Source organism: Lepidochelys kempii, chromosome 5, assembly GCF_965140265.1.
Source record: "Lepidochelys kempii isolate rLepKem1 chromosome 5, rLepKem1.hap2, whole genome shotgun sequence".
Classification (NCBI taxonomy): domain Eukaryota; kingdom Metazoa; phylum Chordata; order Testudines; family Cheloniidae; genus Lepidochelys; species Lepidochelys kempii.
Genome location: NC_133260.1, coordinates 25,774,525 through 25,796,742, shown reverse-complemented (window position 1 = coordinate 25,796,742; position 22,218 = coordinate 25,774,525). Strand labels below are relative to the sequence as shown.

General features: G+C 41.8%; 1 protein-coding gene across 6 annotated transcripts in view; it reads left to right on the top strand.

The window, feature by feature from the left end:
* Window positions 1-221: 221 nt before the first annotated feature.
* Window positions 222-22,218, top strand: part of NADK2 (NAD kinase 2, mitochondrial) — a 63,709-nt gene continuing 41,712 nt past the window's right edge. For 2 of the 6 annotated variants that reach the window (XM_073343757.1, XM_073343758.1), the window contains exons 1-3: window positions 323-993; window positions 19,953-20,041; window positions 20,999-21,087. In XM_073343757.1, the coding sequence (XP_073199858.1) occupies window positions 520-993; window positions 19,953-20,041; window positions 20,999-21,087 (652 nt within the window). In that variant the 5' untranslated portion in view covers window positions 323-519. Of the gene's footprint in view, window positions 293-322; window positions 994-8,494; window positions 8,646-12,585; window positions 15,677-19,952; window positions 20,042-20,998; window positions 21,088-22,218 lie in introns of those variants that run through there. The other 4 variants (XM_073343761.1, XM_073343763.1, XM_073343759.1 and 1 more) reach the window with 4 other exon arrangements.

Below are 22,218 nucleotides of genomic sequence, written 5' to 3'. Positions count from 1 at the left end.
TCGCTATCTCTTGACCCCTCCCAGGCTCGCTGGGCTTCAGGACAGGCTGGTGCCAGGAGGGGGAAGCGCATGCGCACCCCTCAGTAATCCCAACAGGACGGAGAGACAATCTGTAGGGGTTGACGTAGATAAGCACCCCACGGCCTTTTCCTCCCGCCCTTCCTCGGTTTGGCGTTCTTTTCTTCCTGATTGGTTGAAATGCGCTGTTCGTCCTGTCAGCAGCCGGGAAAAGTTTCCCCCTATTGGTTTGATTGAGTCGGGCGCATGCGCAGTCCATAGTATGTTTTGGTGGGTGAGTATGTCTCTCTGTCCTAGCCCTTGTGTTGGGCGCGTGCGCTGTCTGTTCCGTGAGCTGGGTCTCTAGGCTGGCGCGCACGTACCATGTGTGTTTAGCGCTTAGGAGGCGGCGGGCTCTGGTTTGCCGGATCTGTCTCCGCCCCCCTCGAAGAGCTGCGCGGTTGGAGCGGCCAGGGGTGGGCTCCCGGCCATTACGGGTCCGGGGGTAGTGAAGCCCGGGCTATGACCTGCTACCCGGGCTTCCTGTGCGGCTGCCGCTGCGCAGCCAGCCGGGCGGCCGCCCTGCGCTCCCTGCTGAAATACCAAGCAGCGCCTGCGGCTTCGTCTCTCCTGGCCGGGCTGCCGCTGCCCGGCGAGCTTCAGCGGCGCCTCCTCACGTGCAGCCGGCTGAGCCGGGCCGAGTCCTTGCTCCCCTCCTTCGCCGCCGCCGGGTTCCCGCCCCAGGGGCTCCTCCAGCAAGAGCGCTCAGGCTCGCCTGGACCCCGACCCTTCGCGCTGGGCCCGCAGAACTCTTCTGGGTTCGCCCTGTCGTGGCTGGATCAGCGGCGGGGGAGGAGCGCGGGGAGCGCGCGGCTCGCTTGTGGCGGGGGGTTCCGCCCCTCCCGGGTCGTGGTGGTGGCCAAGACCACCAGATACGAGTTCGAGCAGCAGCGCTACCGCTACGCGGGGCTCTCGGAGGAAGATCTCAAACAGCTGGTGAGTGCGGCACAGCTCATTACCCCCAGCCAGGCGGGTACCCTCGCCCCTACGGTCCTCAGCGGGCAGGATGCCCACCTAGGGTAATCTCAGCCGCTGCCACCTGCTCCAGCTTCACCCGTTCAGGGAAACAGGCCAGATTAGCCCCTGATAAAGCTCACTTTTCAGGAAGCACAGGCAGGTCTATAGGCACCTAGAGTCAAATAAATGTGAGATCCTTAACACTAAATAAACTTTCAACAACATTGCCTTGGCTCCAGCCCCACAGGTGGGGGTAAGGAGGTGCACTGTTACCATTCAGTTTGAGAGAAACAAGGTGGATGAGGTAATATCTTTTATTTGACCAAATTCTGTTTGTGAAAGAGGCAGGCTTTCTATCTCTGTGAAGCTCAAAAACTTGCCTAAAGAAAAGGAGTACTTGTGGTACCTTAGAGACTAATCAATTTATTTGAGCATAAGCTTTCGTGAGCTGCAGCTCACTTGATCGGATGCATAGTGAGCTGTAGTTCATGAAAGCTTATGCTCAAATAAATTGGTCAGTCTCTAAGGTGCCACAAGTACTCCTTTTTGCGAATACAGACTAAGACAGCTAAGCAGACTAACATGGCTGCTACTCCAAAAACTTGCCTGTTTCACCAACAGAACTTGGTCCAATACAAGTTGCTACCTTACTCACCTTATCTATCTTATTTCCTGGGACCAACTAGGCTACAACAACACTACAAACAACCATGCAGTTTCACACACTGTTTTCAGATGTTAGCACAGGGCTGCAAAGCTTGGGTTACAAATATGTTAGGTGACCAGTTTAGATTTAAACACCAGTGTTACTAATTGGTTTAATGAAAACAAATTATATAAAGCCTCTTTCAGCAAAATCTAGACTATGTGAAAGTATCCTGATAGTAGGAAGTTGAATACAATTGAACTGACCATCATTGCTCAATACCAGCTAGGAAAATCCTTTATGGATTATTCACCAAAGTAACAGAAAGGGAGATAGTATGTCAAGGTAGAAACATTTGCTGGCAGCAGCCACACAGCCAGGCACACAGTACAGTCTTTGTGCACTTGTTCTTAAAGTTTGAGATTATTGGGGCCAGCTCCATCATACAGTGATTCCTAATCCCTAGTATTCTAGGTGTTGGCCTGCCTAGTTCATTCATGAGCATATGCGTTGAACTAGGTGCTCGCTTCCCATTTATTATTTGTTTGAACTCCCTATCAAGCTTGGGCTGTCCTAACTTCTTAGTGACACTGTAGGCTGGAGTGCAGACGTTACATGGGAGATGTTGGATATTAGCTGATACAGCTTTGGTCTTAGGCCTTGTCTACACTGCCACTTTACAGCGCGGCAACTTTCTTGCTCAGGGGTGTGAAAAAACACATGTTAATGTTAGCATTTCAAGAGTCACTGCTGATGTTCGAGAAAGAACTTTGGTTATGGCTACACTACAGCTTATGTTGACCTACATTGTCACTCAGGGGTGTGAATTAGCCACCTCCTTGAGCAATGTAATTTATGTCGATTTATGTGCCGGTGTGGGTATGCTATGCCAGTGGGAGAGCTTCTCCTGCTGACACAGCTACCGCTGCTCAAAGGGGCTCGAGTAATTAACACCCTCACACCCCCCATCGGCTTAGAGCAGCTACACTAGAGAGTTTCTAGTGTAGCCATAGCCTCTGTAGTGCATTTTGAAAATATAAAGTAATTAACTGTTACAACTGTATTGCTTTCCTACTTCCTTAACAAGTGGGATGAATATAAAAGCGCCTTGCTCCATAAATAGAAGTAAAGCCTCTGTTTTGGGTTAGTTGTCTTTACCTTTTTGGTCTCCAAGGCTTCATTTGCACTGGAGAATTGAACAGCTTTAAATTGAACTGGTTTAAACACAGAGACCAATCTTGCAATGACTTAAGTACATGCTTAACATTTCCCACTAACTGTGAAAATCTTTGAATCTAGAACTGAAAACTTACCATAATACCATCTTTTAAAAATCAGAATGGAGCACTCTAAATCACTATACACTGTGAGCAGTCCCACCGAAGTCAGTGCATAAGTCCTTGCGGGATCCAGGGCAAAAATACAGCATACCTTGTCTTTCAGTTTCCCATTGCTTGCTTTCTACCCCTTGTCACAGAAAACTGCCAAGAAAAACTAAAAGTATTCCTTCATCATAACACTTTAGAAAATGAAAACTGTATTACGCCAGTAATAAGTGATTCTGACTTCAGAGGGAGAAATGACATAGCCACAAAAAACTGTTTAAAGGAGTCCTGCATAGTGTGTTCTCCTGCTTGCATGTTACATTAGAAATATCGGGAAAGTCAAGTCTGGCCTTCCCTTTTGCTGGAGGTAATATTGGGGATCACTTAGGATGGGTTTTTTTTGTGATTCCTTGCCTTAACTTATGTGGCAAATAGTTTTTGAAAGTGCCTGAGTGCCACTGAAAGTCAATAGGACTGAAGAGCGTAAGTCACTTTTGAAAATTTCCCCCTGAATATTTAATTTTTCTTTGTCCATTGATTAAACATTAAAGTTAAATGCTTTTAAACAAAATTTTTAAACAGTGTTACTAAAATTTTTTCCTGTCATTGTTCAGCTTTTACTTTCTTGGCCTTTGTCATCATTTCACTAGTCCTCCAGTTATCAGTCTTTAAAGCTAGATGGGACCTGAATTTCTAATGTAAATTAAACACATACGAAAAAAGTTCAGGAAAAAAACCTTTCAAGTCTTCTTTATCATTTGTTCAAAAAAAAAAAATAGCATCCCCCAAAAAAGGGCACATGCCCATTCCAGCCTCCCCTACTGTGCCTTGCTGCTGTGATGCCACACGAAGCCCTGTACATGGATGGGTTCACTTGTGTATTTGTTGACAAACTACTTGTATCAAATTTTTTCCAGCTGTCATTGCAGTAATAGGCTGATATCCTTATACGTTTGTTTGCATGACCTCCCCATATGTTCTGTACTTAACTGTTTATTCAAGCATTTACATTCCTGTAACTATCCCTTTAAAACCCAAATGGTTGTAAAAAGGAGAAATCTTCTACATTTTTACCATTCTACTTTTCCTTCATCTTGAACAATGGAATTAATCACTTTCACTGTATTGTGATGGTGGTCTTAAAAATGTACTCAAGATGATTTTTTGCTCCTTACTGAGTATGTCTTACATGAAGTAAATATCTCCAGAAAGCACTTGCTTGAGAGGATTTAACTGCATGTTGGACATATGTATGCGAATTTCATTGCTTCTATGGAAGGTGACTTCGCAACCTGAGGAAATTATGGTTGTCAGCTTGCCCTTAATCCATTTTCCTGTCATCTCAGGAAGAAAAGCATTCATTGAGATAAGTAAGGGTTTGACATGAATGAGCAAAAATAAAGACACTAGATTTTAGGCTTCCTGTTCTAGCTCTTCATTGTGTCTAATTATAAACTTGGTATCAGTTTTATCCAATATTCAAGAACAGTGTGTATTGTCTAGGGGCTCCGTTGCAGGGAATGTATAAACTGTGGTATCTGTATACAAAGTAGTAACAAACTCTTTCTCGGCATTAGTAGGTTTTTTTAGAACCATGTATGCTTTTCAAAGCATTCCATGGGATTTAATCATTCAACTCTCATTAATATCAGTGGGGCAGTCTTCAGTATCTCGGGGCATCGGTAGTCCCTCCAATCACAGTCAGGAGAACATTGCAGGTGCTTCCAAGAAAGACAGTGTTCTTTGGCTCTGCCTGCCTGCAGCATCTGCTAATGGATAATTATTTTGATGATGAGCCCAGAACCCTGAAGTAGATCTGATTAAATCCACCTTTTCAGGGACAATCTTTTGCTTTTTCTTTCTGTATGTAGTTGAATTCATTTGAATTGGGTGTTGAAAATGGAAATAAAAGTATTTGATTTTTGTTTCATTTGTATAGTTTCCTATCCTACTTCCATGAGAAAATGCTGAGGTGAAAGTTTCTTTTCTAAACAAAGTAGGAGAAACTAAATTCTTGCACCAGTATAAGGGAAATACTTACTCCAAGTTCTTCTAATTTTAAAGATAAAAGGTCTGTCTCTCTATTGGACTAAAGAAATCTGAGCAAATTCATTCTGAGGTTCAAATGGCACAATTGCTGCTGCTATCTCTTACTGAGTTCAAAGAACTGGTTCAGGGTTGTTTACCTGACAGTCATCTTTAAGTAAAGTTTCACACAGGAAGTACCTCAGATAATGAATAGAGAATGATTACTACCAATACAAGGTTTCAGAATAGCAGCCGTGTTAGTCTGTATCCGCAAAAGAAAAAGAGTATTTGTGGCACCTTAGAGACTAACAAATTTATTTGAGCATAAGCTTTCGTGAGCTACAGCTCACTTCATTGGATGCATCCGATGAAGTGAGCTGTAGCTCACAAAAGCTTATGCTCAAATAAACTTGTTACCAATACAAGGTATTACTGTTTGGCTTTGCTGATGGCTTCCTGAGACTATACCAAATACCTGGCAGGCGTGTTAACTCACCTAAGAAGTACAAATGCAGCCTTGTGGTTCAGTTATAAACAGAAGCTTTTGGCTATCAGGGCTCTATGCATGTGTACGCCTCTTCATCAGATTGTGAATAAAGTTCTTAAAGCTTTTGTGAGGAACTACAGTTATCCCTCACTTAACACTGCTTTCTTGATTTAGAAGTGAAGTCTAATCCTCTTTGGAAGTACAGTCCTTCAGTCTTTAAATGCTCTTCATGTGCTTTCTGTGGTCACCGCCAAGAGTGGAGATCCACTTGAACAATTCACACTGGAGAAGAAAAGGCTACCTGCCTGTCACTTGAGTTCCCCAAGCCTATGCAAATCCTCACTCTGCTTCTTCAGTCATCAGATGGTAGTTTTCTTTGGAAAGGAACTGCAGGTGATTAGTACTGCAGTCGCTCATATGCTTGCACCAGATATTTGGGTCTAAGATTACGGCTACACGCACAGCTTACAGCAGAGCAGCTGCATTGATGCAGCTATGCCCTGTAGCGCTCGCTGCTTGTGCAGATGCTCTAAGCTGATGGGAGAGGGCTCTCCTGTTGACTGATTACTCCAGCCCCCACGAGTGGCAGTATAGCACTGTTCACACTGGCGCTTAGGTTGGTGTAACTTATTTCACTCGGGCTTATTCACACCCCTGAGTGACATAACTTATAATGATATAAATAGTAGTGTGTGTACACAGCCTTAAAGAGAGTACAGTAGAACCTCAGAATTACAAACACCGTGGGAATAGAGGTTGTTAGTAACTCTGAAATGTTTGTAACTGAACAAAACGTTATGGTTCTTTCAAAAGTTTACTACTGGACATTGACTTAATACAGCTTTGAAACTTTATTATGCAGAAGAAAAGTGGTACTTTTGACCATTTTAATTTAAATGAAACAAGCACAGGAACAGTTTCCTTACCTTGTCAAATCTTCTTTTAAATTTCCCTTTTTTTTTTTTTAGTAGTTTACCTTTAACACAGTACTGTGCTGTAGTATATAGTATTTGCTGCTTCACACACCCACCCTCCCACGCTGCCTGATTGTGTACTTCTGGTTCCAAATGAGGTATGTGGTTGACCGGTCAGTTCATAACACTGATGTTCATAATTCTGAGGTTCTACTATGTGTGGGTCGCTCTAACAATTGCATTCTAGATGGATCCTGGTGGCTCATGACACCAAAACAGGCACTCAAGAGAGTGCAGATAAATGCAATATGCTTGGATTCCTGAGACACATTCTTGTTCAGTAACTTTCCTTTCTTACAAACAGCTTCTGGCTAGAAATTTAAGTTAATAATAGGGCAATACTGGAATTCTTTCTGGAAAGAGGCAACTGTAGCCGTTATAGACTTTAAGATTGTTTGAAGAGTTATTCCCATTTCCCACTAACTACCAAAATCTTTGCATCCAGAGCTGTAAACTTACCATAATGCCATCTTTTAAAAATCAGAATGGAGCAATACTAATCACTTCAAAGCTTAGCAAAATTGATATGAAAATTTGTGCTGCTGCAACTCTAGATCAGCATTCATAATGAACTAAATTATAAATGCTGGCCTCTTTTTAAAAGCCACAGTGGTAGACTATCTTACTCAAATTTTACAAAAGTGCTATAGAGAAAAATATTGAAGATTAAGGTCCTGATTCTGCAACCACTTAAGCAGGTGTGTAATTTTAGTTGCATGAATAGTCCTGTTGTCTTCATTTGGACTACTCATGCTTAACTTTAAGCATGTGCATAAGTGTCTGCAGCACAAGTGGTTAAAATAACATTTTCATTAAACTTAATGGCATAAAATCTTTGTAAATTAAAACCAAAATTGTTTGTGTTAGAAATAATTTTATTTAGCCTTTTAATACTTTACAGTTATAGTGAAGTTTTTTTTATACACTTGCTAAAATTATCAAGTAACACTGGAACACAATTCCTAATGACTTCAAACCGCAAATCCTGATGGAGTGTACCTTGGTGGAACATTTCAGCTTTCTTGACTTATGGAAATTTTAATATCAAATTCAATTCTTGACATGAAATTTCGTAGTGAAAAACTATGTAAAATCTAAAATTATAACAATTAGGAAACTAAAGAAAGAAGCATAAAACATGCACTTTAATAATTTAAGATAAGTTGGGAAGGCAGTAAAGAATTAGCAAAATGTTAAAATATTACATTTTAATAATTTTTGTCCTTTTTAGGAAAAAAAATTGCTTTGATTCAGTGTTTAGAAAGAATTAAAACAGCCAGCCTGATGACCGCTCTTGGGACATAACATGTAAAAATTAGGACTAATCTTGGTCTACCTGGGATTGTTTTGCTGTAATTAATAAAACTACTGCATATTTTTTTTACAAGTGCAAAACCTTTTTACAGGACCTTCATAATTTTTGTATTTGACTTGTAACATTTTTCTTAAGAAGTTAATCTCTTAAGATTTGCTCAGTAAGAGCATTATGTAAAAGGCTTTGCCTGGCTTAATTTTGTTGACTAGCTACAGGCGTTTCTGGCAATGAGACATTAGGAAAGATTTACATCAGTAACTGTCAAAGAAAAGAATAGTTTTGTAGCTAAAGCGCAGGACTTAATCAAAACCTAATTTCTTTACTCCAACCAGTAGTGTAACCTTGAGTAAATTACTTCTGTGTCTGTGAAATAGGGGATAAATGATGCCTGCCTTACATGGGTTCTCTGAGGATCAGTTAATTGTTTTGAGGTCCTCTGAAAAGTGCTAAATAAATGCCAACTATCAGTGGACCAGATTGTTGGTCCATCTAGTCCAGGAGTGGGCAGACTATGGACCGCGGGCCATTTTAAGCTGGCCTGTGAGCTGCACCGCGTGGCTTAGACCTGCTTCAGCCGGGGCGCTGGGTTGGGGGCCGGACCACACGGCTTGGCCCCGCTCTGGCCGGGTTGGTGGCCGCACCACGCGGCTCGGCCCCGCTCCGGCCCAGGTTCCGGGTGGGGGCTGTACCACGTAGCTCCTAGAAGCCACGGCATGGCCCCGCTCTGGCTCCTACGTGCTCCAATGGAGATTCAGGGGCGGTGCCTGCGGATGGGGCAGCGTGCAGAGCCGCCTGGCCACTCCTTCGCATACAAGCCAGAGAAGAGACATGTCACTGCTTCCGGGAGCCGCTTGAGGTAAGTGTCGCTCGGAGCCTGCACCCCGTGAGCCTCTCCCCACGCCCCAACCCCCTGCCCCAGGCTTGATTCCCCCCGCTCTCCAAACCCTTCGATCCCAGCCTGGAGCACCCTCCTGCACCCCAAACCTCTCATCCCCAGCTGCACCCCAGAGGCCGCACCTCCTCCCACACCCAACCCCTATTTTGTGGGCATTCATGGCCTGTCATACAATTTCTATTCCTCGATGTGGCCCTCAGGCCAAAAAGTTTGCCCACCACGATATTCTGTCTTCATTGGTGTCCCATGATTGATTCAGAGGAAGCTCAAATTACCCACTGATCCCAGCAAGCAGTTAGCCATTCTCATATTTGAGCATAAGCCATCAGATATTTTTGGCTGTTAGAGCAAGAGTTCTTGTGTTTTTCATAGTGTTACAATTGCAATCATAACATCCCTGTGAAAGTTATTACAATTGCTTATGTCGAAAATGATGAACTTTTTTCAAAGAGGATGTATTTATTGCATTAATAAGTTTGTTCACTCTTCTCCATCTCCCCCTTCCATGTGTTCTACTTCTCTATCTGGTCCCTTTCCCCATTTCGCTTTCCTTACTCTTTGTATGTTTCCTTCTCCCTCTCCCTTGGATATGTTGACTGATGGTCATGTTTCCTTTTCCTTTAGATGCTCCTCTTGCTGATTTCTTCTCTTCCTCTTATATACCAGCGGCACATACTAGAAGCACCTAGGCTGGCTCACTTCCAGCTGCTCAATAGGTCTTTAAGCTCCTTGTAATGAAGATGCTGTACACTTCTGGAACAAGGCTGAAATCTAGTACAGTGATCAGCCAGCTCTTTGTGCGTGCCTACAGGTTCTCTGTGAACCTTAGTTTTTATTTATAATATTATTTCAGTATGATATTGTAAATATTCTATTATGTGCAGTATTCAGCCCATTTGAACAGCCAAGCATTTGAACATTCTGGTCTTTACTCTTGTCTTTGTACTGTTCACCTTGATAGACCCAAAACATTCAGTTGTTAGTATGTTCCAGCACTCAAGTGTTATCATTTATGAAGAATTTCCAAGTTTAGTACCTGAAGTCTCTGCTAGCTTTTTTAAAATATCTATCTATCTATATATCTATGCAGTACTTTAATTTTCCTGTAAAGACATGGATTTAAAATATAATATCTGATCTGGATTGAATGATCTTTTTGGATTTAATGAAATCCACAGATTACCCAGGTTGTAGAATCCAATATGTCCTTACGTTTTTAAACTTGTTACCAAGAATTGGCCAGTTTTTACAGACTTAAAATACTTTCTAAGTATGCTTTCTAATAGAAGCCATCTTTGAGACAGTTACTTGATAAAAAAACTTTCTCTTTTTGTTCTGAACTGCAAAATCAGAATAGAATTAGATCAACTTGAATTATCTCCTTAGCAATATGTTGGTTCAGTGTGCCCTGGTGACAGAGTTCAACCGTTGCTTTTTTCATATTTGAAAGAAAATTCAGTGTGTAAGGAAGAGGACAGAACATGACTTCATTGGTACTTAAAAGGCCTAGGATTTTAGCTGGTATGATTTTAAAGACAATCAAAATCTAGAGGAAGAACTGTTTAGATATCTTTCTGCTTGTGTCGTTAAAGGTGGCAGTGCACTGTGGATCCTGTAAATAGCTTATTTTTATTTCTTGATGCCTAAGTGCTGGTAACACTAAGTACTAAGATAACAAAAACAACCTCTTCTCCTCCCACCACCATGTACATGTATGTATTATAGGTAAGGCTACAAGTTGATCACGGATTCCATGATTTTAAGTGACCTCCATGACTTCAGCCCCGGCAGGGCTTGGGCTCAGACTGTCAGCCCTGGGCGGCGGTGGGGCTCAGGCTTCCATGATTTATTGTTTATTGCCCACGACCTGCCTGTGACTTTTACTAAAAATACCCATTACAAAATCTTAACGTTAATTATAGGTGGTTCAGGTAGCAACATATGTCGTTAAGTTTGCCTGACGTTTACCATTGTAAGACCGTGTTTTCAGTTACTTATAACTGCCAAATTTAAATTGTTTGGGCTGAAATTTTCAATGTCAGGTCTGACTCTGGCTGAATGTTCTTGGAAAGTTTCAGATAAAATGGTTCGCCCATTTCTGAGAATAAGATTAAGGAAAAATACTTTACCTATTTTACAAATCTTACGTCTGTTTCACTGAAAAGCTTTAGTGCCTATGCTTTGGAGAAGGGACTTGATATTTGGCAAGGGGGTGGCGGTGTTTGTGGCAGGATGTGCTTCTTAGTATTCCTGTGGGAGAATTGCTCAGATTTGGCCAAGTTATAAGCCTCTGAAAAGTCTGTTTGCACATGTTCATAGGTTTGTTGGTTCAGCTGCTAAATTGTGACTGTACCATTCCCTCAGAGCTCCCACATGACAGACCACATGTGCCATCACCTCAGAGTTACTGAGCATGCTCCAGCCCAGGGCTGCAGGGGCTTTCCCCGTACCTTCTCTCAACATTTGGGGACCATTGTGGTGCCAGTACTGGAATTGAGAGCAGACAGATTTTTCAGTGTTCTCATTGGTCATGGAGCTGGTGCCCAGGCATTGAGAAGGAGGCATCCTGAATCTAATTTAGAGGTGTGAGGGGAAAGGGACAAGAGATGGGGGTGTGGATCAGCAGCTGGGAGGGATAGCAGCAGGGATGGGAAAGGGCAGGTGCAGTGGAAAGAAGAACATGGACTGGGAGGACAGGACCAGAGGTGAGGGTCGTTATCGTTCTACATGATTAAATTTTTTTTCATTTATTTTTCTACAGTGCTCTTTTGTAGTTTTTGTTCTTTACAAACACTGACGAATTTACCTTCAGAACACTCCTAGGAGGTGGTATTGCTGTGCCCCATTTTACAAAGAAGTGTCAACTAATTTTGGTTGCCTGATTTGACAAGCCTAGGAGCTGATTTTTCGGAGTACTTAGTATTTTACACCACTTCATATATTCAGAGCAGAGCTTGCATTGATCTTAGTTGCAGTTCAGCACTTAGCATTTTCTGCATCAGACCCCAAGTGTTTCATGTTCGGTAACCAGAAAATGAGGAATACACAGAGGCCTGCTGTGAAAATGTTTGTTTACATGTCATATCCAGCTTCACATAAAAACCCTGTGGCAGAGACAGGAATAGAAACCAATTCTCCAGGAGGGCAGTAAACTCCCTAAACCATTAGGGGGAGAGTTTCTCTTCCTGCCATCTTCTCCTTCTTTACTTTCCAAGTTTTGCAACAAATGATGCAGAGGCGCTGCAGACAACAGCCTTCTTTATTACACAACCCTGATTCATTCCCATAGTACCATCTGTTGTGCCTCTCTCTCTCACAGGACGTGTGTCTCTGTCTCTCTCTGCCATGCTGTCTCCTCTCCCTCCATTGTGCTGCCTTGTAGAGTGTGAGGCTACGTTAACAATGTGTTAACCCTTGAGGGCTCAGCCGAGTGCAGTTCATCATTTAGCAGTAAGGCATTCCCTGGGAAATATCCCACCCTCTCCCACTCCCTGACTTCACCACCTCAACCAAGCTTCACAATCATTGTTGTGTACAGTATTAAATTGTTTGTTTAAAACTTATACTGTGTGTGTGTATATGTGTGTATAGTCTTTTGTCTGGTGAAAAAAATTTCTCTGGAACCTAACCCCCCTCCCTCCCCATTTACATTAATTCTCATGGGGAAATTGGATTTGTTTAACTTGGTTTCGCTTAAAGTAGAATTTTTCAGGAACATAACTACAATGTTAAGCGAGGAGTTACTGTACTAAAGGTAAGGCCTGGAGACCTAAATACTGGTCAGAAGAATCAGCAGAAACTTCATAGGTTAGTTTCTCTGACCTGCAAGGAATAATCTGACCCAACAGCCTTAATTGAATATTGTGTACCGAAAATAATTAAAAGGCTTTAAATAGAACTTGTATATTCTGCCTAGGTATATTAGAAATCCTTATCTTCACTGCATTATCTAAGTGTTAAGATATTTAGCATTCCTGTTCTAACAGGTCTATCTAAAATAAGACCATTATTACTTTAAAAGTTCTCATCGGCAAGTAATACAAGTACTCAGAGAAGCATTAGTTCAAAACCTCATTCACCAGACTGTTTGATTGTTCTGGAAAAGGAATAAAAATTCTTGCACTCTATTGGCCTATCAAAATAATTAGTGATTGAAATAGGCTCTTGTACCCAGCAATATTAATTGCAATACAATGGAAACATATTTGATCTAGCAAGAATAGTGAGTAGAACTTTTCAGAAGATAAAGCTCTATTTTCTTTTCTAAATGTTTCTATTTTACAGTAACACTGATTACAGGTAACATTAGCTCGTCAGTATCTTTAACATTAACATATTTTTATTGCTCTTCAGTTTAAAAAAACTTCTATTTATATCACAATATACGGGCTCCATGTACAGTAACTGCTTCTGTATTTTAACGGCTTACTTCTGTCACCAATTGCTTGGTTCCCCTTTCTGTTAGGAAGTAGGGCAGTCGGCGAGTAGTCAGCCTTTATATTTTCCAGCTGTTAGCTTTCCATCAGGATTTTTTTCCCTTGAGGTTATTCACATCCAGCTCTGTCATCTTGTACATCCTGTCAGGAGTCTCACTTTCTGCTAATTATTTAAAAGAATTTATTAGTCAGACAAAAACAGCCAGAAAAAAATGTGTTCAGGCATCAGCCCTTTTTGCTTCCCCAAAGGAGAGCTTTAGGACAGCATGAAGATAATGTGTTACCCTGGATGATACAGCCTACTAATAAGAGTACATATTTCCAACATGCCTTTTAATTCCCCCACCACCTTCTTAACTTTGTGCACATTGTCAGTCAGAGCAAGTGATTTGCCCAAGTTCTTGGGAGGTTCATGGCAAAGCTGTGACTGGAATAGAGATCTCAAGACTCCCAGTCTTGCTTTGTCTAAAAGCACATTTCTTCCTCCTTATGCTTAGACATAGAATATGAGGGTTGGAAGGGACCTCAGGAGGTCATCTAGTCCAACCCCCTGCTCAAAGCAGGACCAATCCCCAATTTTTGCCCCAGATCCCAAATGGCCCCCTCAAGGATTGAACTCACAACCCTGGGTTTAGCAGGCCAATGCTCAAACCACTGAGCTATCCCTCCCACCTTAAATTGAGTAAGCACATTTGTGCTTAAAGTTTCCACTCAAGCCTGTTGTTTGACAAGCTGAGGTTAGTATTGCACTAGAGAGAGCACAGAAAAGAATAAGTATATTACAGATATATTACCAACCTTGATGTAAGGTAAAGAGCTGGCCTCTGTCTCTCTTCTGTAACTGGTGGGAAGCCAGCAGTTTGCACTTCCTGAATTTTATTTTCATATGGTGTGAGACAAAACACCTCCCTTTTGGAGGGAAAATTGCTTTCCCACGATTAATTACCAATCATGGAACATAATTAAATCATAGGCACCCTTTATAAATCACCCAGTCTTGTTTATACCAGACTTCTATAGACACTTTTTTATCAGTTTGAGGGGTTTTTCCCTAGACATCTGTATTCCCACAGACTTGGAGGCACCAGTAACAATGAAGTACATCCCAGCAGGACAGTGGGGTGGGAGGAGGTAATTGTTTCATATTCTCTGTGTATATATAAAGTCTGCTGCAGTTTCCACGGTATGCATCCGATGAAGTGAGCTGTAGCTCACGAAAGCTCATGCTCAAATAAATTGGTTAGTCTCTAAGGTGCCACAAGTACTCCTTTTCTTTTTGCGAATACAGACTAACACGGCTGTTACTCGGAAATCTGATCCCAATACTTGATCACATGAAGTTCCTCAATACAGGTCACTCAGGATATGTCTATACAGGGATAAAAGACTCTCAGCATGCCTATAGTTGTCCTGTGGCAGCTAACTCGGGTTCGCAGGGCTTAGGCTCCGGGGCTAAAAATTACTGTGTAGACATTGGGCTATGGCTGGAGCCTCAGCTCTGGGACCCCCTCCACCCTTGTGTTAAACTTTATTTGCATGTCTTTCATTGCAGTATAAATACTGGTTATTCTGGTTAAGCTGTCTAATAATGCCAGATGGGCAAAATATTCCTTCATTTTTCCTAATGACCTAAATTCAAGGTTTTCTTTTGCATCAAAGTGTTTGAAATTACCAGCTCCTGTAGAAGAGAGAGAATGCAGGTTAAACTCAGGTTTTAACTGACAAGACTTTCTCTGGGTTTTTAAAACAAAATACATTTATAGAACATTTTGGTTCATGTTTGTGTGCACTGAAGTTGCCTAGTAAAGAGCAAATATGTACATGCTCCAAGCTTGAACCTATGAAATAGTCTTAACCAAATACTTTTTAAAAATTAAAGAATTTTTAGTGCAATGCTATTCTTTGAGCTATACCTCTAAGAAGGTACAGAAAAGCTTAATGCAAGGCAGTGGTACTTTATATTAGTATTGTTGAGCTTCATCCTAGTTTCTGTGCTGTTTCACTAGTGTTATGTTGTAGACTGGCACACAGTCTTATTTTTTCCTGTAATATGTGTGAAATTCATTTCCTCTGACACCAATTCCTACTTTTAAAAAGCACTAATACTTCTACTAACAAAATACATTTGATAGAACTGTTGGCATATACCTTCACCCAGCCCCTAACGTGCTCTCCATTGTACTAAGATACATAAATCAGTTGTAATGGGTGGGTACTTTAGCTTGCTTTTTGCAGCTTGGGGGCAGAAGTAGATCTGGCAGCTTGGAAATGCCCTGGCCTCTAAAGTTCTCTCCAGTTTAATCTGCCTCTGCAGGGACAGAGAGATTTCCCAACTGCAGAGCTTTTCTGAGGGAAATTCCAAACTTATTTCAAATTTTTGATTAACCATTTGGCTCAATATGTTTGTCTGACTTCCAACTGTGTCTCAGGGCTGCGATTACCTTTTGGGAAGATTGTCCCCTCAGCTCTGCTTCCCCTTTGAGGTGTTTGCAACAGCTGGAGACAGCAGGCTTCATGGAGAGAGCTGGTTTGAGAAAGCCAAAGACAAAAGGGAAGGTCTGTGTGTTCTGCTTCACCCTCATCTGGTTAGAGAGCTCCAATGGCACTGTGGGCAACATGTAGTCCCTCCCACCCTCTTAGCCCAGTCTGGGTGAGGTCACATCAGCTGCCTTCCCCTGAACAGGAAAGGAGGCAGGATTGGAATAGTTGGTTTCAGGGTGAGAAGCTCCTTGTCCCCTTGGGAAGCAATGCTGGAAGGCCAGTGCTTCAGATGGAAAATCATGGAATTCTCTGGAACCCACACCAGCAGTCAGTGCCCCTGACTGCATAGCTTAGCAGTCTTTGCCTTCTCTTGGGTCGTGGATGGAGGGTACAGGACACAGCGCAAACACTGCAAATGCAAGGGTGTTGTAAAGGGCTTTCAGGCTCAGCTTCCTCCCCTTTTACCGCCTCTGTAACAGGTCTTCCAGGAGAAACACAGACCCTTCTGGCCTACTGTAAATCCCATACAGTGGAAGGTGGTAGAACCTCAGGAGAGTCCATCCTTGAACCCCAGTACCCTAAAGAGGCCCAGAAGGGGCCTCTGTTGTGAAGAGAAGCCAATAAGACCAGCTTCCTTGGGGGCAGGGAAATCACTAGCCACTTGAAATAGTTTTGGAGCAATATCTGAGCCTTATTTTGCTTTCCAGGATCATGAGGACAAACTCCCCAAGAAGATGTAAATAAAATCAGGTCTTGGTTTCCTAGCTCAGAAGGCTGCATGGCAGATTAATGCAGACACAAAGGAAATTCTTTGTCCTTGGGGAAGGAAGTCCAGCTGTCCAAATCACAGCTAGCGGATTATGTAATTTTCTTTTTTAAAGGGAAAAGTCCTATTCCTGTATTGTATCCCCTTCTATTTATTTTATTTCATGTGGGTTTTATTGAGAATAGCTTTTGTATAATGTCTGAAGACACCTATTCAATGCCCTTTAGGGTGTGTTGCAAAATCTTTAGATACTTGGACTAGCTTCCTGTTTCTTTAGATTCTTTATTGACTTGAGCTGTTAAACTGTATGGAGTAATTAGACTGAGATTGTGACGTAAATAGATCACAAGTGTACATGTCACAATACCAGTTTCCGCTTAATTAATTTTTAGACAAAAAGGTAATTATTTAGAGTAATGCCACCAAATCGCTATTTAAGACACTTTTGCACTTATAAAATATTACATTCTGTAGTAATTGGCTGCCTTAACTATGCAGTGGGTCTTCAGATGCCCTTTCATAGGGGAGGTAAGGAATAGCATACCACACGGTGAAGTGTGTGTTGAGTTCTGTAGCCATCAAATGTGTAGGGAGACAGTGAATGACTGGCACCATATTGGGTCTTGACAGAAATTACTATTAATTTTTATGATAGAGCCTAGAGGCACCAGTCTGGATTTTTGCATCCCATTGTGCTAGAGACTGCACAAACACGCAGTGACAGGCCCTACCACAAAGACCATGCAGTCTAAAGAAATAAGATAAAGGGTGAAGGGAAAAATTGTGGTATACTTATTTTACAGTTGGAAAAACTGAGAAAAAATGACTGATTTGCCCAAGTGTGACATTCCCCTGATGTCATCTGGACCGGTGATCTGCTAGGTCATTCCAATCCTCAACTCTGGGAGCCAGCCTTACCCTGCTCTTCTGTGAGAATCCCCACTCCCGGGCTGTTCACACACAGCTGCTAGCATGTAAGCTGCTCCCGGCTACGCGAGTGAGCACTTTTGGCCAGCCGCTGCTTGGATTGTGCAGCCGAATGACACTAGCCCATATCTCCGGTCCCAGACACAACCCTAGGATCCTCCGTCCTGTAGTGTCCAGTTATGCCCACTGGACGCTGCCAGCTTATATGAGTTTGTCAGTTTAACAAAGAAATTGATATGCACCGGGCTTGTTATCCCAAGGGGAGTCTCTGATGCGCTTCAAACCGAGCGCGCTGTTTCAGGTAGAATAAACAAACTTATTAATTACAAAAGACAGATTTTAAGAGATTATAAGTCAAAGCACAACAAGTCAGATCTGGTCAAATTAAATAAAAGCAAAACTCATTCTAAGTTGTTCTTAATACTTTCAGTGCCCTTACAAACTTAGATGCTTCTCACCACAGGCTGGCTGGTTGCCCTTCAGCCAGGCTCTCCCCTTTGATCAGTGCTTCAGTCACTTGTTGCTGGTGCTAGATAGAGGTTGTCAGGACTGATTCCCCGCTCTGACACTTTGAGTGCAGAAGGTGGGGGCCCGCAAGGATTCTAAAAGTTAATACTGGCCACTCCAGGCAGGTACTAAACTCCCAAGGTCACAGTTTTTCTCTGACCTTGGATGGGTAGATGCTGCCACCACCCAAGTGCAAAAAAACCCCCTTGAGACCAAGGAAGGCGCACTTGGGAATTCCTCCCTGTGGGGTAACCCCAAGCCCTTTCACGCCCCGTCTGGGGAAGAGCTGAGAAAGAAAACAAAGGAAATCAGCTGTTGCCACCAGCTAATTAAACAACATGCACAAACCTCTTGGGGGGGGGGGGGACCCAAATACATTCTTGTTCTTAAAAAAGGTAAATTTTATTAAAAACAAAAAGAAAAAAATACATCTAAAACTTACGCGTTTTGCTAGATCTTAAAAAAACCCATTTACAAAAATTAAGCTTTAAGATAGCTCTCTTGAGGTTTATCTTAAAGGTTACAAGCAAAACAAAAGCATTTGGGGATTAGTACAGAGGAGTCCATAAGCCAATAAGACATAACTCTAATTGCGTCTTCCTAGACATTCTCTGATTTACTTACATATGGGGGGTTTCAGATAAGCAATCTCCAGGTATGATCTGATGGCTTTTCATACCAGTTTTAAAGCTTCACAGCATAACTGTTGCCCTGTTCCTCTCTTCCTTGGAGAACCACAACACATAAACAAAGGGAGTCTTTTTCCAGTTTTAAAAAGTTCTAATCCTCCCATTGGCTCTTTTGGTCAGGTGCCCACTCACTTCCCTTTACTTGTGGACTTGTTAACCCTTTACAGGTAAAGCAAGTAGAGAACATCTACTATCAGGGGTTTTATAGCTAACTGGCTGGCTGGGTGCCCATAAAAGGGAGCTACCCACCCCTTCATTTATTACAGAGGTGGAAGAGAGAGCATGGCAAACGTGTCTTCCTTTTATCATGTTCTTTCTTCCCTCTTGGCTTTGTGCCCCCCTCTCCTCCCCCCCCAGGCCTTCAGAGTGGGTGAGCATTACCTCATTGTAGTCCCAAGCTGACCAAGGGAAGGGACTCACTCGAGAGTCCAACAGATCCTTTGTTGCTGCCTAGGTCAGTGTCCTTTATTCCTGTGAGGCTGGGCTGGGTTTGTCCCATACATGCCCTGATGAGGTGTGAACTGCCCCTCTACTCCTGGAGAGTTTTGCCTTGGCTTGTTTTAAGCCAGAAGGACACATTTTCAGGCTCATAACTATATACATGAAATTACAACCTGTAACATTACTATAACAACAATGCTCAGTGCATCATGAGTCTTCCGAAGACACCCAACATGACAAACTTTGCATTGGATACCACACAGTTATATTATAAGGATGAACATGTGGGTGCAGGGTGTTCCCCTGAGGTACAGAGCGTCACACCAAGATCACATGGGAAGTCTTTGACAAAGCTGGGAATTGAACTTGGATGTCTTGAATCCTCATTCTTCATCACAAGACCACCCTTTCTTGCAGCTGGGTGTATTCCTCTGTAGTGTTAAATATCTGAACTGTTCTTCAAAGCATACTGAAAAGAGATGCTCCTTAATAAATCCCTTAGCTGCTTTTGAAGGAGAGAGTGATGTTAGAATGCAACGGTTAACTATTTACTTTATCTTGTATTTGGTACAGATTGTTTAGAAAATCTGTTATGGGTCCCAGGGACAAATTTCAAAAGCTGTTTTTTAAGACTGTACGTTTTTATACTGGAGGGAATGTTGTTTATGACTGTTAGGCAACTTTGTTCTTATCTCAAACATAGCTTGAAGAATATTGTCTCCTTTTGGCTAGCCATGCCAAAAATAATATAATTATCAGCTGTACAGAGCAGGATTGTTTCAGAGTTTCATTCTTTTTTTTTGCCCTTTCCTCCTGTTCTGCGGACAGGTTTTATAGCACAATATTCAATTTAACTCTCTTCAGATTTAACTGATAATCGTACTCCTAATTCTCAAATGCATTCTGGTTTGTTAGTCTTAAACTAGTACTTTAAGTCAGCATGTGTTCATTTTCTGTTTACTTTATCTAATAGCATTCTTTATAATGGTTGGCTGCTTCAAAGTCACTTTGTCTTCTACAGCTTGCATTGAAGGGATCTAACTACAGTGGACTACTGGAGCGACATCATATTCATACAAAAAATGTGGAGCATGTTGTAGACAGTTTACGGTAAGAGCATACAGATTAGTGATGGTCTGGAGAAGTTTGGTTTGTGACAGACTAAAATAATTTTTCACTAAATGTATCTGGGGTGACAAAATGTTCCTGAAGTCTGGGAATGTCTGTTTTCAAGGTCTATACTGGATTATTTTACAAGAATTAGCATCCTGTATCACAAACCCTTACTCACTCCAGCTGTCTGCGCTGGTGATGATGACTGGCTGGCTGCCTGGTTACATGTTTTCGAAGACCATTCCTACCAGGTCTATAGCATGTTGTCCCATCCCCGCTCTACCCATGCAATCTGTTTCTTTAGATTCTTTATTAACTTGATCTATTACTCCATATGGAGTAATTAGACTGAGATTATGATGTAAATAGATCGCAGGTGTACAGTGTATAGTGCAGCCTTGCCCCAGGAGTTGTAAAGTAAATAAGACTGATGATAACACTTCAAATGTACAGCACATTGGTTGATCAGAAGTCAAATTGCGGTAAATGCAGATAATCTCTTTTAAAAATGAAGGTTGAAGTGAGGGTTTTTTTAATGAAGAGTTTGAGTAAAGAATGTTGTGATATCTGGTTAGACCAAGTGTATATAGTGCATGAAGTTTCTGGCTAGAGCGAACAAATGACATAAATGTTAGTGATTGTGTACAACAGTGGAACAACTTAGTGAAATACCTTTCGCAAAACTGATTTAATTAAAATGTTGTATAACTAGCTTTTCATACACAAGGCATTTTAAGTCTTAAGTATTTTATACTTACTCCCCCAGGATAATAGCTAACTCTCATTAACTGTGTAGTACTAGTTCATATTATGTAGATCATGTCAGAGTACATTGACCAACAATATTCATAAACTAAATATAATTGTAACTTAAAAACTGCCCTTCATATTCCCCTGAAAGCTTTAATTAGTATGCTGTGTGGTTCCTTGTCAAACTATCTCTGTATCTTTTAGGAATGAGCAGATCGAGGTCCGTCTTGTTAAACGCCGAGAATATGATGAAGACACAGTTCAATGGGCAGATGCTGTTATATCAGCAGGAGGTATTAACTAGTGCCTGGGGAAAGGTGTCTTGGATTTAAGTAAATTTTAGTAGATACGTTTGAAGCAGTATGAAGAATTAAAATGCTTTATACTCATAAGAAAGTATACCTATTGTATTGGAAGTATATCTGCTATGATTAATTTGGCATTATTGAATGGCTTGGCCCATTTATTGTCTTTTTACTCTTGCTTTAATTTTAAGATTTTTAGTAAGTGAACACACATGCTTAGTGGCTTTGGGGAAGTTTGTGATACAGCATGAAATATGTAAATTGTAGAATTGAATAAATGCTCAGCTTGTGTAAAAAGCAAACAGTATGTTCTGCTGGAGACCCTGTCATACTTAGGTGTCTGTGTTAGTAAAGATGAGCAATTTATTTTTCTCCTGCTACTTTCGCTTCCCCCCCCCCCCCCAACCAAATCTCTTGCTCACACTCTCATTCATCCAGTTAGCTTGATCATTGAACTAAAATAATAGCCATAAGACTAAACCTACTAGTTCAAAGACTGATCATAAAGAGGGGGATCCCAGTGCAAAACAAATACCCTGCTAGCTGTTGGGATTCTTTCCAGGCAGTTGTCCCTAGATGGTGCTTGTGGGTTTCATCGTTAGTGTTAGCCTAACATCGTTAGGATAGTAGGTGTTCGACAAATTCAGAGACCTCCAAATCCCCTCTCCTGCAAGTTGGGAAGAACAGTCTCCTCTTCTTCTTCATCCATACAAAATGTATTTGCTGCTGCAAGGGAGCTCTGGTCTCTGCTGCTCTACTTCTTTCCAAGTTGCTGCTTTTGAGGGAATGTCTGTTATTTTTTCTCCTTCCCTTAACCTCTGACTTTTGGTGTTCCTCCCAGTGATATCTCCACTACCCACCTGTGCTACTGCTTATTGCTTTCTAAAGTAGCAACAGAGAAATTGACCTGATTCTTGTCCATTTCAAAGCTGCCTACACAATTCTGAATAGCAACAGTGAAAACTGATGGAATTATGTTCAGTTTTTACTTTGTTGGCAAAACTATAATTATCAGGAGAGATACTGGAGCTGTTTGCAGTGTATTCTTGGGTCTATATTAGTTCACACTTGCTCACGTTTGGAGATCCTCTTTGCAAACGTGAGGGCTAGAAATTTAAT